The sequence below is a fragment of the Urocitellus parryii genome, chromosome 5 (assembly GCF_045843805.1).
Source record: "Urocitellus parryii isolate mUroPar1 chromosome 5, mUroPar1.hap1, whole genome shotgun sequence".
Classification (NCBI taxonomy): domain Eukaryota; kingdom Metazoa; phylum Chordata; class Mammalia; order Rodentia; family Sciuridae; genus Urocitellus; species Urocitellus parryii.
In genome coordinates this window covers 116483473-116500946 of record NC_135535.1, presented here as the reverse complement: position 1 = coordinate 116500946, position 17474 = coordinate 116483473, and the positions used below count along the sequence as shown (strand labels likewise).

Sequence of the window (17474 nt, the reverse complement as noted above, 5' to 3'; positions counted from 1 at the left end):
TGTACAGTGGGAGGGAACCTAGGAGATATTTCAAACAGATCCTTTCATCTTACAAGAAGTTACTGCTTTGATCCTCTAAGTAGATCATGTCATTTCATCCTCACAACACTGCCAAGAAGTAGCTATTATTATTACCCTCATGTCACAGATGAGCAATCTAAGACACAGAGAGGTTAAATAAGAGGATTAAGGTCACACAGCTTATAAGTGATAGAGTCGGGATTCAAACCAGGAATTTGAGTGCAGAACCAGCACACTTGGCTACAAGGGCAAAGCAGGTCTAGACCTTTCCCTGAAGGCTGACCTGGTTCTTTTGCTATTACCACAAAACTGCCAACTCAATATGAGAAAACCCATCCCTCCGTTCTGGAAGTTCTACCCTGAGCTGTTGGTATTCATGTTCCACCCTGCCCACCCCACCCCCACCCCTGCTAATAAGGCGCGGGGTCCCTCACCTGAAAGGCGTGTCACTGATGTCTGTGAAGAAGTAGTCATTGGTCAGGAAAAGAACTCGCTTCTGAAAAGAGCAGAAAGGAGAAGGTGCTTGCTGGAGAGGAGAGTGGCCTCTGGGACCACTTAGCCCCTTGCCTGACACCCTTGGGGTTTGAGTCACCTCTGTACACGCCCCTCACTCCCCACACTGCTTCCCTGACCACACCACACGCCCCATCATGTTGACATCCACCAGCAGAATCATCTCAGGGTCCAGCACTTTGCAGCCTCTTGGGGAGGGGGGTGCCTGGCTTTAAGGACCAAGGTGTGGACCTGGACCTGCCCCGTCCATCACAGCTGCCTGTGGCTATGGAGCGCTTGAAATGTGCCACTGTCGAGCGGAATACTCCAATTTTAGTTAACCTTAATTAACACAGCTTTAAATTTAGAAGTCCAGTCTGGCTATTGGCTGCCATATTGGGCCATGCAGACAGATGGTGACTCTGGGGTTCCTACGGGATCAGAGAGGAGCTGGCTGTCCACGAAGAAAACTTCTGGAGCTCATAAATAGACAGTCTGCTTACGACCCTCCTTCTCTCTCCATTTAACCATGGAAGAAAGAAGGGGCACACCCACCCCTCCCCACTGTGCCCCCGGTCCCAGGCCACATCATCCTCTTTCCAACTTCTCTTTCCTGCTAAGCTGCTGTGTTCTAGGTTGCAGTTTAATTTGTACCATTAGGTCGTGTGCATACAGTGGCCAAGGGCATGGGCTGGGCTGAGACAAATCTGGATTTGAGCCCAGCTTGGCCAAGCTGTGTGTTCCTGGGAAAATCACTTCATTGCTCAAAGCATCAGTGTTCTCATTTATAAATCATGACTCATGTTCATATCTCTTGCGTGAGGTTGCTGTGAAGTTGCTTGCTGGGCTCTGGAGCTCTGTGGATTGTCCTGCCCATGGACAGAGGTTTATGTCATTGGGAAAGCTGCATTCTGCAGTTGGCTCAGGATTTGTTCTATTCTTTTCACTCCTGACTTTTCTTCTTTCACTTTGGAAATTGGAGTGAGATGTTGGAAGGAATGTAGAGGAAGACGGACACCAAAAAAAAAAAAAAAAAAAAAAAAAAAAAGGTTTGCTTTGGTAGGAAACTGGCTTTATACCAAACCAGAGGAGTGGTTCTCTAACCCTGGACTCACTGACCAGAGAGTCCCTCTGCCTCCTCTGTATCAGAGTGCTCCTCCCTTAGGGTCCCTTCAACAGAGCAGTCATGGGGATGTCCTGGGGAATCAGGAACCAGGTGATGATGGGCTCAGGAGCTCTGTGCTCCGAGGTGGGCTGATTTGAGTGTTGGAATTGGAGATCACTTTTTAAATTTTTCCTTCTTTTTTGCGGGGAGAGTGGGATGGGTAGCAGAGATTGAACTCAGGGGCACTCAACCACTGAGCCACATCCCCAGCCCTATTTTATATTTTAGTTAGCCACAGGGTCTCACTGAGTTGCTTAGCACCTTGCAGTTGCTGAAGATGGCTTTGAACTCATGATCCTCCTGCCTCAGCCTCCCGAGCTGCGGGGATCACAGGCGTGTGCCACACCACACCTGGCATCCTTCTTTTTCATTTAAAAAAAATTTTAGCCATTATGGAGGGTATGAAATAGAATCTTTAAGTTTTAATTAGCATTTCTCTGATGGCTTATAATGTTAAGCATCTTTTTAGGTGATTATTGGTCATGTGTATATCTTCCTTTTTGATGTGTCTATTCAATTACTTTGACAATTTTTTTTTTTAGTGCATTGTGAGTCTTCTTGTTATTGCTTGGTAGGAATTATTTACATATTGTGGATACGATCTATGCTTGTTTTTGAATTTCTTATGGTTGTCTTTTTTAATATTTGTTTTTTAGTTGTAGGTGGATACAATAACCTTTATTTTATTTTTATGTGGTACCGAGGATGGAATCCAGTGTCTCATGTGCGCTAGGCGAGTTCTCTACCACTGAGCTACAACCCCAGGCCCCTTATGACTGTCTTTTGATGAGCAGAACTTTTTGCTTTGATGAAGTGCAGTTTATCAAATTTGATTTTCTAGTATTTTTGCCTAAGACATCTGCATACTATCATGTTGAGAAGACCTTTTTTAAAAAACATTTTCTTGTTAAAAGCTTTATAGTCTTAGCTTTGACATTGAGGACTAGACTTCATCTTAAATTAATTTTTGTGTGAGGTCTGAGATACACTAAGCTATATCTCAGACCTCACACAAAAATTATCCCATTTATTCAGTTGTAGTAGCAACATTTGTTGAAAAGACATTCCTAAAAAAAAAAAAAAAAAAAAAAAGAAAAGACATTCCTTTCTCTATTGATTTGCCAAAGTGTTTTTATTGAAAATTAATTTACAGTATGTGTGTGGCACTATTTCTGGATTCTCCATTGATCCATTCATCCATTCTTTTGTCAATACCACCCTGTTTGGCAACTGTAGCATCAGAAATTTATAGTAATTTCTGAAGCTAGGTTGTATGAATCATTCAAATTTGTTGTTTTATCTCAAGATAGTTTGGCTATTCTAGATCTTTTGCATTTGATCACATCAATTTTAGAATCACCTTGTCTATTTCTAGAAGTCTGGTAAAATTTTGATTGGGATTATGTTGAATCTGTAGGCCAATTTGGGAAAAACAAACATCTCTCTTAACAATTTTGATCTTACAACTCATAAACAAGGTTATAGTTTTCTATTTATCTAATTTTTATTTGATATTCTTTCAGCAATGTTTGGTAGTTTTCAGTGTAGAGATAGGACATTATAAACTTTTTTTTTACATTTATCCCAAAGTATTTTATACTATTTGATGCTACTAGAACTTAAAAATAATTTAATTTTCCAATTATTTACTGCTAACTATAAAAATAAAATAGATTTTTATAATGTTGGTCTTGTGCCCTGTAAACATCCTAAAGTTATCTACCAGTTGTAGAAGTCATTTTGTAGATTATTGAGATTATCTAGGTACACAATAATCTTGTCTGTTAATGAGGATAATTTTACTTTTTTTCTAGTGTTTGCATTTATTTTGTTTTCTTGCTCATTTCACAGGCTTGGATCTATGGGACAATGTTGAATGGAAGAGGCAAGCAGATATCCTTGCTGGGCTCTCAGTTTTAGGGAGAAGGTATTCAGCATTTCATCATTAAAGTTAGCTTTAGGTTTTTCATAGGTGCTTTTTATCAGATTGAGGAAATTTCTTTTTGTTCCCAATTGAATTTTGTTAAGTCCTCTTTTGTTATCTATTGAGATGATCCTATGACTTTTCTCCTTTATTCCGTCAATGTGATGAATGACATTGCTTGGTTAGTTTTTTCTATGTCAGATTAACCTTACTTTGTTGGGGTGACCACACTGTATACATTTCCATGTGTATTATTCCATTATTTGCTTTTAATAGTCAATTGGCTTTTTGAGAAATTAAGAGAATAAATAACAGATAGCCTTATATTAAGCTACATTATTTGCCTTTTCCAGTGTGGTTCATTCTCTTCTGTAGGTCTCAGTTTACATTTGGTTTCATTTTTCTTCAGCCTGAGGAATATCCTTAGGGATTTCTTGTAGTACAGGTCTCATGGTGATGAAGCCTCTGTTTCCTTTATCTGAAAAGTTCTTTATTTCACCTTATTTTTGGAGGTTCTATTCTCTACATATAGAAATTTGGATTGGCAGAATATTTTCCCTTCCAGCACTTTAAAGGTGTATTTCATTGTTTCTGAATGAGAAGTTGGCATCATTATTATTGTTTCTTCTATAGGATGCATCTTTTTTTCCTTGTAGCTTCTTTGAAAATTGTGCCCAGATATAGTTTTATTTTTCTTTTTCTCCTGCATAGGGTTTGTAGATACTATTGGATCCATAGGTTGATATTTTCACCTAATTTAGGACATTTTTGGGTATTTGTTTTTCAAGTTCTGTTTTCTGCTCCATCTGTCTCTTTTCCTTCTGGGACAACAGGAACATATATCACTTTTATTGTCCCATGGCCACTAAGTGTCTTCCCTCATTTCCTTTCTTCTTTTCTTTCAATTTCCCTCCTGTTCTTCAAATTGAGGAATTTCAATTAATACATGTCCAAGTTGACTGTCCTTTCCCTCCCACTCTGCTGGTAAGCCCATTTAGTAAAATTTCATTTTGGTGATTGTATTTTGTGATTTTAAAACTTCCATCTGGAAGCACAAGCCACAAAAGCAAACATAAACAAGTGGTACTACATCGAACTAAAAGGCTTCTGCACATCCAAGGAAACCATCAACAAATAAAGAGGTAACCTAACCCACAGCTTAGAGAGAGTGTTTGCAAGCCAGATATTTGATAAGGGGGAAATATGTAAAGAATTCACACAATTCAATAACAAAAGGCCAAATAACTCAATTTAAAAATAGGCCAAGGACCTGAACAGATATTTATCAAAAGAAGACATGAAAATGCCAATACGCATAGGAAAAGGTGCTCACCATCACTAATCATCAGGGAAATGCAAATGAAAATCACAGAACTGTCATCTCACACTTATTGGGTTGAATTTTGTGGGGTGGGTACTGAGGATTGAATTCAGGGGCACTCGACCACTGAGCCACATCCCTGCCCCTATTTTTTATTTTATTTAGAGACAGGGTCTCACTGAGTTGCTTAGTGCCTCACCATTGCTGAGGTTGGCTTTGAACTCTCGATCCTCCTGCCTCAGCTCCCCAAAGCTGCTGGGATTACACGTATGTGCCACTGTGCCTGGCTGGGATGGCCTTTTATCAAAGAAGACAAGAAATGACAAGTGTTGGTGAGGATGTGGGAAAAAAAGAACCTTTGAGCACTGTTGGTAGGAATGTACACTGGCGTAGTCACTGTGGAAAACAGCATTGAGGTTCCTAAAAGAAAAAAAAAAATAGAACTACCATATGACCTTGCAAACCCTCTGCTGGATATATGTGCAAAAGAAACCAGCACCTTGCAAAATTATCTGAAAACTCATTTTCACTGCTCTATTATTTACCATAGCCAACATGTGCAAACAACCAAAGTGCCTGTCGATGGATGAATGGATAAAGAAATTGTGAGAATGTGTATTCTTACATATACAATGGAACATTATTCAGCCTTTAAAAAGGATATCCTGCCATTTGCAATGACACGGAACAAACTAGAGGGTATTATGCTGAGTGAAATAAGCTGGACATAGAAAGACAAATAAAATGTTGCATGATCTCAATGGAATCATGTGGAATCCTATAACAAACAGTCAGATACACAGAAACAGAGTAAAAGAGTGGTTACTAGAAGCTGAGGGATGGGTGGGTAGAAAATAAGGAGATGTAGGTCAAAAGCTACAAAGTGGCACATGCCTGTAATCCCAGTAGTTTGGGAGGCTGAAGTAGGAGGACCACAAGTTCAAAGCCAGCCTCAGCAATTTAGTGAGGCCCTAAGCAACTCAGTGAGACCATGTCTCTAAATAAAATACAAAAAAGGGCTGGGGATGTTGCTCAGTGGTTAAGTGCCCTTGAGTTCAATCTCTGGTACCAAAAAAAAAAAAAAAAAAAAAAAAAAAAGCCACAAAGTAGAAGTTTGGAAGGATGAATAAGTCTAGAGATCTATAGTTAATATTATACTTATTATGGTTTGGATGTGCGGTATCCCCCAAAAGATCATGTATGAGACAATGAATGCAAGAAGGTTTAGAGGAAGAGATGATTGGGTCATGAGAAATGTTAATCCCGATGGGATTAACTGAGCGGTAACTGAAGGTGGGTAGGGTGTGGCGGGAGGAGGTGGGTCCTTGGAGGCGTGGCTTTGGGGTATGTCTTTTGTATCTGGCCAGTGGAGGTCTCTGCTCTCTGATCATTATGTGAGCTGCTTCCCTCTGCCACACTCTTTTTCCATGATGCTCTGCCTCACCTGGAGCCCCCAAGGGGGGGAGCTGGCTATCTCTAGAGTGAGAACTCTGAAACCGTGAGCCTCCAGATAAACTTTTCCTCCTCTACTATTATTCTGGTCCAATCTTTTAGTCACAGCAGTGAAAAAGCTGACTAAAACAATACCCCAGTGATTATCCAGGAGGGTAGAGTTTAGGTATCCTTTCCATAGGAAAAGCTGTTAAAAAGGAAAGGTAGCTATATATGAGATGATTGGCACAGTCATCATGCTTGACTGTAGTAATCTCTTTGCTACACATGTATATTGAGGCGTTATTGATACATCTTAAATATACAAACAACAGGTCTAATGTTAAAAGAAAAAGTTTCCATTTGGTTCTTGTAGAGAATTTGTACTGTGTCAAATAGCTGAGCTGGAACTACATTTCTCCAAACTGAATTCCCTGCATGGCTCAAAGTTTGGGGTTGGCCAAAGTGAAGTCTGCATGAGACTTGGGGACAGAGGCCAAGTGGCAGCTGTTACACACACTGATGGCAGGTACAGTCCACCAGCACTGTGCAGTTTTCTCTGATCTAAAAGTGCCTGCTGCTGCCTTGTTATGTGTGTGTACACATGTGGGCACCCAGGTCAACAGGGTCATGAATTTGGAAGAACCCAAGAGCTAGCAAAGAACATTATGCCTGCCTCTCTCCTTCCCTCATTGCTAATTGTTTGTTCCAAATGATCGACACTGTGCAATGACTAAAAGGCTCCTAGGTTATGTGCACTAGGTTAGATGCGCTTGGATACTTTTGCTTTTCTGGATTATTCTTTTAAACATGTGTCTAAGGATACCTGGCCAGGATGCTGCTGATAGGTCAAAGGTATGACACCTGTTATTGGTCTACATTTTGGAGAAAAAGGTGTACAGGCTGAAGCTGGACCCCTGACAAGTTTGATATCCTGGATCTTGGCCCAGGCTGTGCTTTTAATATTTTTGGAATTAGCTGGACATATTTCAAATTCCATTTTTGACTATGTCCTTTAGACAGCACATATCTCTCCAGTTTGCCCTAGCCCCAGCACCCCAGCCCTGAAACCTCTGTGCTTCTCTCATTCACATTTCTTAACCTGACCTATTTGGCCCTGCAGGTTTTTAAGTTTGCAAGTCCTGCTCTCCATCACGCTGTGGTTTCTACTACTGTTCTTGGGGATGCCACTGTGGCTGCACATCTGCAGATAGGGAAAGGTCTGAATTGATCTGTGGGATGTAAGGATGTTTATAAAGTCTGAAGGAGAAAACAGCAGAGCCAGTGACCACGTGCCAGGACGTGGCTTGAGTCATAATAGATTTTCCCCCAATGCTTTAAGAAAGCTTTTCTTGGCTGAGACCTGGACCTGAAGATTGTTTCTATGGAGGAACAAGCTTGTAAATTGAGACACACCACAGAGCTGGGAGAGAGGGCTGGGATTGACTAGCAGCAAGAAAATAATGACACTGTCTGCTGACTGTTAGAGAAGATGTGGGGGAGACAAAGCAGTTGGTGGTGAACACAATGTAGCAATACCCGGGAAAAGTGGCATCATAATAGATCAGAGTAGTCAAAGGCTGGCTGCCACTGTGCTGGCCGCATACCAGCAAAATGTCCCCCACACAGTGTAGGCTCGGGAGCTTCTGGGGTTGAAGTGAAGAGAGAAAATGTTAAAGAGAACTGAGTGAGATCTGATGGGGCAGAGGGAGACGGGACAGCGAATTGTCTTGCTTCAGCATTGCGGATTGACCCTGGACTCTCACACAGCAGGTGAGTGCTCTTCCACTGAGTCACAGCCCAGGCCCTAGGACAGTGGATTTTAAAGATGAAATAGAAATGCTAATTCCAAAGAGGCTATGGGGAAACCTTTAAGGCTGGAGAGTTGAGAACTCAGGCCAGTCCTTCAGAAAGGCCCTCTGCAGCAGTGGTTTGGGAGTGGGTTCTAGAATTTTTAATTTATCATGTAGGTGACCTCAGGCAAGTTTTTGGCCTCCTAGGATTGTATTAAATGAGCGCTCAGTCCAGTGCCTAATAAATGTGGTTCACCATTAGCAGTCACAGTAGTAGAGTAGCAAGACACTCATGTCTACATGCTATGAAATATCCATCATCGTCCTTGTCATCGCAGTCGTCCTACTTTGTGTCAAAGTATCCATATGTCATGAAGATGGTTAAATTGCGAATATGTAGCCTGGATGGTTTATTAGTAGCAGTGAACAAATTTCAAAGGAGTGGGGTAGTGGTTTCAGGAGAAGTTGGACTGCTGGGTCTGGTTAGGCCTCTGCCTTGGTGTCTTGGAGAAGTGTTTGGCAGCTCTACACTCATTGCAAAAATCGCTGTACGCTGGGTATAGCATAGCCAGACTCAAGTCTCTCTTTAAGTTGCCTTGGGCCATGTGCATATTGAAAGTTTCATTATTGGTGAGATACTCTGGCAGGCCTGAGCTAAGTGAGAGCCCGGGTGCATGGAGGGGGAGTCTGGGATAAGGATGAGGGTGCATGAAAGAATGTCTTGGGGGTCAGCTCTCACAGGTAGCCCAATATCAGGGATACTGCCTTGTCTGCTGGAAGGAGGCCCTTCTCAGCTCAGAGCTTGTAAAAATCCAGACAGATATCACAGAAATAAAATATTCCCAGTGAAAATCAGCGCATGACCTAAAAGGGACACTTGAAGTGCTTGCCCTTCCCAATGCTTTCTTGTTTGGCCTCCACAGAGGTCTGCGTTTGTGGAAGAACTTGGGTCTAATTGTTGCAGACAGATGCTGTGTTCTCTCAGCTGAGGCAGATGGGCAGCAGGAGGAGGAGGTGGGGGTGGCTGTGTGGGAGGAGGCGACATTTGTAAATATGTCAAGAGACAATAAGAATTCAGTGGATGCTTCGGAACCTTCTATGTGAGAAAATGGAGTGGTCTTTTCTAGATGATTTGCAGTCTGTCAAAACAGTAATGGTACCAATGAAGGTATCGGTCCTTGATTCTCTGTGGTGAGAGTCGGTGGAAATCGGCTACAAGAAGTAGCGAGGATTTTCAACCTCTTCCCACAAAATGTGTTGCAGCAGAGCTGCTGACAATTTGCAAAATGGACTGTCACATTTCCCTTTCTGTCATAAACAACCAAGGGGCCCAATAGCAGGCAGCCTGCGGAGGAAGAAGAGCTGTGACTGGGGCTAACCCACCCCACTCGGCAGCTTCCGAAGAGCCAAGTGTGGGTTCAAGCAGCAGTGCAAGCCTTGGCCAGGCGTGTGCCCCTGGGGCTGCGGGCCTTGGATGGGCCCCTGAGCAAGTCCTCCAGGCTACAGAGAGCACCCACTTCCCAAGATCTAATTAAGCTAAGTCCAAGGCAAACCTCAGTGAAATGCCAAGAAGCCACCCTCCTCGCCCGCCCTTCCTGGCTCCGTGTCCAGCTCCTTACTTACCCCTTTGTCCAGTGGAGCCTTCACGTCCATGGTGAAAGAACCCGTCTCCCTATTGATCATGGCCGTTCTCAGCTTGGAGAAGAAAGACAGTGGCATCAGTTCCTTGGCACACAGTGGGGTGATCGGACAACAGGGGATTCCCTGGGACACTGGCTTCTTCCAGGTGTCCTCTGAGCAGAATACCAGGGGGGAAGACAGACCCGATTCTGGGAGTCCTTAAGCTGGTCACTCTGAGTGGGCACCAAGGCAATGCTCTGAAGCCAATGGAGGCACTGGGGGACACCGGTGTCATGCTGCTGAGACATAATTTCCTCTGGGATGAGACCAAAAGCCAGGCTAAAACAAATTCGGTCGCTGATAGATAGGCTTTTGCTCCACTCCCTAATCCATGTTACTCAGGAAGACAGTGTTATGTTTTCATAGTCATTCAAGGAAGTGCCCCTTATGGGAATTGCCTCCGGCTTGGACTTGGAAAGGCTCTGGGACCCAACTGCTCTGTGTGCAGGGAACACTGACCCCCAAACTCATAGCCTCTCACAAGTTTCTCCTTCCCAGTGCCCCCACTCACGATCTCAGCCTTGTCTTCCCACTCCACTTCAGACAGATCCACGCTATTGTAGTTGGGTTTGGGTTTCAATTTCTTCCCCTCTCTGTACTGGAATGGGCCGGTCAGGAAGGAAAGCACAAGGTTAGCTCAACAAATCAAAGAATCTCAGCGATTTCTTAAGTTTTACTTCTACTTCTACCCAGGGTAGAGCTTCCCCTGCCGACATTTGCCACAGATGGGCTCATGGCCTCTGGGTGAATATGTCCCAGGATGAGGCCTTCCCTACTTTGTGAGCCGGCTTGGACAGCTCTAATTGTTAGAAAGTTCTTCCTCCTGAGGAGCTGAAATCTGTCTCCCTGCAACTTTTACCCATTGATCTCAGTTCTCTCCCTGGAGCCACACAGATGTGTTCCTCCTGGCAACCCTAGAGATTTCACAGGCACGTGTCACTCCCGAGACGTCTCCAAGCTGAACATTCCCAGTTGGCAGACGCGTTAGCTGCCTCTGCATAGGCTTTACAGTCAGTGTCACTCCCATAGTGGAACCCCAAGACAAAAGTCAGCATTCCACCGAGGCCAGTGGGTGGGGGTGTGGTCTGAACCAGCACAAGGCTGCTTGACCCCTGCCTAGGAGTCTGCTGGGCTCCCCGACAGCAACGCCACCTTGGCAGCTCCGAGGGCGACTTCAGTCAGTCAAACCATGTTGGGCTTCCCTGTGTGATACACTGTTAACTTACACCTTCACGGTCTTTTTTTTTTTTTTTAATATTTTATTAGTTGTTGTTGGACCTTTACTTATTTTTATGCAGGGCTGAGAATCGAACCCAGTGCCTCACACATGCTAGGCAAGTGCTCTAACACTGAGCCACAACCCTGGTCCACGTTCTTTTTTTTTTTTTTTTTTTTTGAAACCAGGGGCACTTAACTGAGCCCCATCCCCAGTCCCTTTTTATTATTATTTTTTCTTTTGAGACAGGGTCTCACTAAATTGCTGAGGCTAGCCTTGAACTCTCCATCCTCCTGTTTCAGCCTCCTGAGTTGCTGGGATTACAGGTGTGGGCTGCCACACCCAGCACCTTTATGGTCTTTCACAGAGCTTTCCTTGCATCCCTAATATATTTAATCTCATGACTTTCAGCCCTTTGTTTGAGAAGAACGCCTTCTGAGTACTGATTTTTCTCACTGACTGTATTAGCCAGACCTTCCAGATTTGATGGCATCTGCCTCCTGCATTTTCATCTTGTTGATAGGATTTTGAGTGCTACAGAGATCTGCAGTGCTTAATAACGACCTCTCTCCAACTTGACATCGTGCCATTAATCAACACTCTGAGTGTCATTATTTTCTAGCATCGACACCTCTGTCTCCCTGTCTGTCAAGACAGATATTGTCAAGTTTTCTGCAATTAGGTCTGTAAAGCTTCCCCGGTTTAGTTTAGCAATCCCATCAAATAAAGGAGAGAGGCTAGTTTGTCATCAGGGTGAATTAAAAAATAGAGTGTCTACTTCAGTAGGATGAGGCCCCCAGCAGATGCTTGGGTGGCTGAAGTCCTTGTCATTATCTTGCTTCTGCCAAACTTTTTTTTTTTTTTTTTTAATCATTCACTCAGTTTCTTCAGGAAATCGTCATTCTTATTTCTTGTCTCTCTGGTAGGTCTGTGGTCTCACGGTCACAGTGCTGTCCCCCTTCCATTCTTCTCCTTTTCTCCTCACTCTGGCTTGCACAATGCTCCTGTTCTTGGCCTCGTTGATGTCCAAACTCAGTGAACTGCACTGTCCCTACACCTCTTCCAAGGGATCTCTTTCTTTGGCAATAGTCCACTGCCATTTCCTAAATCCTGATGGCACCTGAAAGATTGCCTTCAGTCCCTTATTTTAAAACCATGATTCCACTTTCTTAGGGGCACTGATATAGAATGATTTCAGGTCAACAGAATGGCTTTTGACTTCCTTGACTGTGGGAGACCAACCTTGCACGTGACTGAGTCACACTCCCCGGCTGGGTGCTGAGGCGCTCAGTCTCAGAAATGTGGCAGAGCTTTCCCCACCCTTCTTGGGTTCAAAGGCACGTGTCTCCTGCATGGTTGTGTCTTGCTACAGCCCCGTGGGTGAAGCTATGCTCACCTGTTCCTTTGTAATAGAACCCCTTGCCCTGTTTAGGATAGAATCTTCCATGGAAGTGCCTGTGTGTGTCCCCTCCTCTTACTGTGCCCTTGGGTGTGGCCTACCCAGGTGTCAGTCAACCTGCTGACAGTGGACACCATGAAGATACTCAGCCCCTGAAACCTGACCCCTTGCCTCATTTGAATAGCTTCTCCTCAATAAAAGGGGTCAGCACGTGCTCTCGCGAGCTCTCTCTCTTTCTGTGGACCCTTAAGGTCAGAGGAGCCGTCATAGCGACCCCAAAGAAAAAGGTATTTGTGTCTCTTGTGTGGTTATTTTGCGCAGCCCAGTTAGCCCAGTTCAACTGGAGTGACCCCTGAGCCTTTTAGTCGTGAACAGAAACCCGGCACTTGACTACATCACTAGCCACATCCTTCATGACTTTCCTGAGAGTGTCTTCCAAGAGATATCATGACATTGGCTTCACCATACGTCTTTTGTTGTGTAATTGAGTCCCATGTGCTATCATCCTCTATTTGTTTAATTATGCACATCTTATTTCCTTAATTGGATATTCATTTCTGGTTCTAGAATTCTTCAAAGCATCATAAGGCCAGACACACAGTAGGCCCACAGTATGAACTGATTGGTGGAAGCCTGATATTCATCTTGATTCTATAGGTGGTGATAGGTGGGTTTTTCATCAGGGCCCCTTAATTCTACAAGTCAGTGCCAGGATCAACATATGTGTCCCCCACCCCCAATAATTCATTTGCTAGCACTTGGGATTGTCCCCTGCAGAACTTACTGGTCCAAGATGGTGACATGCCATGGGTTCAGATGCTTGCCCCTCAGAATTGAATTGTGAAGACAGAGGGGACATGGTGGTCTCCAGTGTGTCCTGATGTCTCTCTACCTAAACCCTTAAGTAGCAGGTCAGTTACCTCATGGACACTCAGAATCCATTTGAACCAAATGGAATGGAGCATGGCTTAGAGAGGTCTCTCCAGATGACACCGGGGCAGAGGAGCCCCTTGGTAGGTTCTCCTGCTGTTGGTTGCCCCGAGATGCAGCCCCTCCTCAGTAGAAGACTGGAAGGGGGCGAGGCTAAGATTTCCCTAGGACTTTGACTCTCCTACCCACAACCACTGCACTGAGAGGTGTGGCCATCATTGCTGTGGCTTGTGCCCAGTGCCATGACCAGAGGCAGCAGGGAGCACTTGTCCCTGGAGGTAGAGATTTCAGATACAGCCATGCAGCTCTCTCTCTCAGCCACCAGTTGCTCAGTTGAACCCCTGTGAGAACTCCCTCAGCTTCTTAATCAGGGTGAGGAGAACTAGGAAGAGGACGGGGTACTCAGGAACAGCCTGAGAAAAACTTAGGGGGACCTGGAATTGCTGCCTCCTGCAACCTCCCCCGGTTCACTGCCCATTTGGTGGGGCCCTGGTGCTCTGCTCATGTGTCTGTCACACTGCAAGACACTGCGGCAGGGAGGGGACCATGGACTTACAGGCCCACGTGGTAAAGGCTGGGTCCAGGTACCGCACTGGCTGGGAGGGGGTGGAGCCTTTAGAGGTGGAGGTCCCTGGGGGTGTGTCCTCGAGGGGAATTTATGGAACCCTGGATTCTTCTCTCTCTCTCTCTCTTCCTTCACAACCATGAAGTGAACCGGTTTGGTCCACCATGATGATGTGCTGCCCTCACTCACCAGAGGCCTAACCTCCAAAACCAAGGAAAAATCAATCTTTCCTCTTTATAATTTCATTATCTCAGGAATTTTGTTATAGTAATGAAAAGCTGATGTCCTACAGGACTCGTTGCCCTCAGAACTGCAGCCTTCATCACATGCTCTTTGGACCGCACATCACCACTTCACATATTTTTGCCTTGTCTCTCTTGCTAGATTGCAAACACTTTGAAAGCAAAGACAAAAATGTCTATGTATTTTTTCTCCTATGACCCTCTGGGATCCTAAGTGGAGCCCAATATACGTGCATTGTTCTACATTTATAAACTACCCACAAATCCCATATCAATAGGATCCCAAGGCAAATAAGATCTGTACCTACCAGGGGTCGGAGGTCAGGATGTGAGAGGATGTAGCCATTGTTAGTGTTCATAAAGGCATATCCGTGTACCCCAAGCTGCCAAAGTCAGGGAAGAAAGGGCATGAGACTGCTGCTATGTTGGACAACTACAGGGGCTGGGTCTGCAGGAAGCCTGAGGATGGCCGCTCACAGGAGTTTTTCAAATAGGAACAGCAATGTACCAATAGCATGCTGACCACTGGCCATGAAGTCCCTTCCAGCTTCTGCTGTTTGCAACAACCATGATAACACACATCGTCTCCTGACTCTTCCAACACGGCCTCTAGGTGCTTTTTTTTTTAATATCTATTTTTTAGTTGTAGTTGGACATGATATCCTTATTTTATTTATTTATTTTTATGTGGTGCTGAGGATCGAACCCAGGGCCTCACACATTCGAGGCGAGCGCTCTACCCCTGAGCCACAGCCCCAGCCCGCTCTAGGTGCTTTGATGACACCTCTCATTCATTCTCACAGCAGGACTGTGTGGCATGGAGGAGCAGATTGGGAAAACCAGGGAGGGAAAGAACTTGCTGAAGGCCACACAACAAGTCGTAGCTAGTGGTGACAAAGGGCTCCTGAGGACAAGCTGCTGTCACCATGCTCAATGCCTGCACCTGTCTGGGGCTTAAGTGGGGGGCCCATCCTACTCTAGGCTTGGCTGCCATGGCCTGGACAGAGGCTCTTGGGCCTGGGTGGGGCAGCTCCAGGGGAACCTGTACCTGCCCCCATTAGAGTTGGATCTTAAATGTCTCACAAAGGCCCATCTGTTGAAGGGTTTGGTTGCTAGCCTGTGGCACTTTTGGGAAGTTAGTGGAACCTTCAGGAGATGGAGCCTAGTGGGAGAGAGTTAGGTTATTGGGGTGTGCCCTCAAAGGGGATATTGGGACCCTGGTCACTTCTAGTCTTTCTTTTCTTCCCAGCTACCATGAAGTAACATTTTTTATCCACCATGCACTTCCACCATGATGTACAACCTTGGCAAAGCAATAAGGCCAAATGACCATAGACTAACACCTTTGAAACCATAAACCTAGATAAACCTTTCCTCCTTATAAGTTGATTTTCTCAGGTAATTTGTCACAGCAATGAAAATTTAACACATTCCCCTCAGAGACTTGACCCATGCTCACCTTGTACCTGGGTGCCAGCTTCATCAGCTCTCTCAGGGTTACATCGGAGCCCACCACACCCAGGAGAATGCCATGGGATCTCTAGAAGGAAAAACAGGAGGATCAAGGAGACTTCTCGTAAATGAGGCCAGACCAGACCCTAGGCTTCTCCAGAGCTCCAGAGAGGAAGCCATTTAGGCCTTAAATGAATCTTCCTCTGCAGTTAGATTTTAGACTGAGCTCTTTGGAATAAAAATTTAGAATCCATCAGAAAAAGCCCCAGGAGTAATCTTAGCTGCTGCGAAGATTAATGCCCAGTATTAATATTTAAGTGGTAATATTTAGATGAAATCCAAAGTTGAATGAAATATTAATCTTCACAGAAGAGGCTGAAGTACTGGGATCCTGGGGACCATAACTTACAGGTGCTCTGAGTACAGGGGACCTGTGAGAAAGTATTTCCTGGCCAGAGAGAGAAGGGAAGTCTCCAGAAATCCCCCCACCTGAGACTTAAACACAAGTCAGTCTTTCCAACATGGCAGGATGTGTGTTTTTGCTGGAAGGCTTGCAGAAGACCCCTCTAACTTTGTATCCCCAATGCAGGGGGTCCTGAGGGCAGAGAGGGAGCTTTGAGAAGGACAGACTCCGGGCCCCACTCTGACCAAGAGGCCTGGGCGGAGCCACTCTGGGACAAAGCATGGGAATCTGCATGTGAACGCTCCCGGTGTGGCCTCGTGGACTCCCTGGTCTAAAGGTGCCAGGTTCTGATCCCTGCTGCCTCACGGGGAGACGCCACTCACTGTTTCGTTCTTTTTGCTGAAGACAGGCATGGCCACGGTAGTGAGGAGCATCAGGCTCTGTGACTTCGAGGTAAAGAGCTGCCGGGGGAAAGGCAGGGGTCAGTGAGGAGGCTGGGGGCCCACTGGTTTGCACCTCTGAAAGCAAGTGGGGAATCACAGTCGTGGAGCCAACAACTCAGAATCACCTTCCAACAGGAAGGGAGAGACCTTAGGTGAGGTGTCCCCTCTGTGCAAAAAGGGGAGCTGGCAGGAATGCTGGGCGAGCGGTGGCTGGAGAGGAGGACTAGGCCCGTGTCCTGAGCCCCCAGCCCAGCTCCCGCGCGTGTTCACCTAGCTGTCTCATCCCGGCCAGGCCAAGGATGAGCGTGAACACGGGAAACAGGCCAGGAGCAAAGAATCTTGGGATAGCATGAGTTTTCCCAGAAACCTCTGATATGAACTTGAGGTTGCTACAGACCCTAGCCTTGCTCTCCTCTTCTCAGGGCCCACCTTGCTGTCCATGTAGGCCTCCGTCCAGATGATGTCATGGTCATGGTTAATGACCATGGGGCGGCTCAGCACATGCAGGTATTCCATCACGTTCTCCTGGGCGTCGGCCAGCGTGGAGATCTGCGTGTAATAGCCTGGTGGTGGGGGTGGGGGGGTTCCATGGTTGCAGAATGAGGAATGACCTTCCCCAATGTCATTCAGAGTTTCTGGGCAGGGCCCACAGGACCTCCTGGCTCACAGCTGGGCCCCTCTTGGGACAGCCCAGGCCATAGGAAACTGTTTCTCCAAGGTTATACCCGGTCCACCAGGGGCAGCCAGAGGCCAGAGGGAGACAAAGGCCCACACTGCCTCCACTGGGGACATCTCAGAAGGGTCTCCAAGCTCCAGAGCCCCCATAGGAATAGCAGGGGCCTTGATTTCAATGACAGTGCTCCCCATTAAATATTCTCTCTTGTCACTCCATCGTAGGGTCTGTTTTCAGGGCCACAATCAAAGCCAGTGATTCTTGTCCTTCTCTACTCCACAGCCTCTTAGTTTCCCTGATCACCATCCTCCCTCAGGTCTCTGG

The 17474-nt window shown here is 45.6% G+C and overlaps 1 protein-coding gene across 1 annotated transcript in view; it reads right to left on the bottom strand.

Annotated features, from left to right (window-relative positions):
• Cacna2d4 (calcium voltage-gated channel auxiliary subunit alpha2delta 4) overlaps window positions 1–17474 on the bottom strand; it is a 108571-nt gene that overhangs the window by 65319 nt on the left and 25778 nt on the right. The window contains exons 13-19 of the mRNA XM_026411069.2: window positions 16907–17040; window positions 16418–16495; window positions 15639–15719; window positions 14488–14562; window positions 10339–10425; window positions 9771–9842; window positions 456–517 (exon numbers count right to left, since the gene is read on the bottom strand). Coding sequence (XP_026266854.1) covers window positions 456–517; window positions 9771–9842; window positions 10339–10425; window positions 14488–14562; window positions 15639–15719; window positions 16418–16495; window positions 16907–17040 — 589 coding nt within the window. The remainder of the gene's footprint in view (window positions 1–455; window positions 518–9770; window positions 9843–10338; window positions 10426–14487; window positions 14563–15638; window positions 15720–16417; window positions 16496–16906; window positions 17041–17474) is intronic.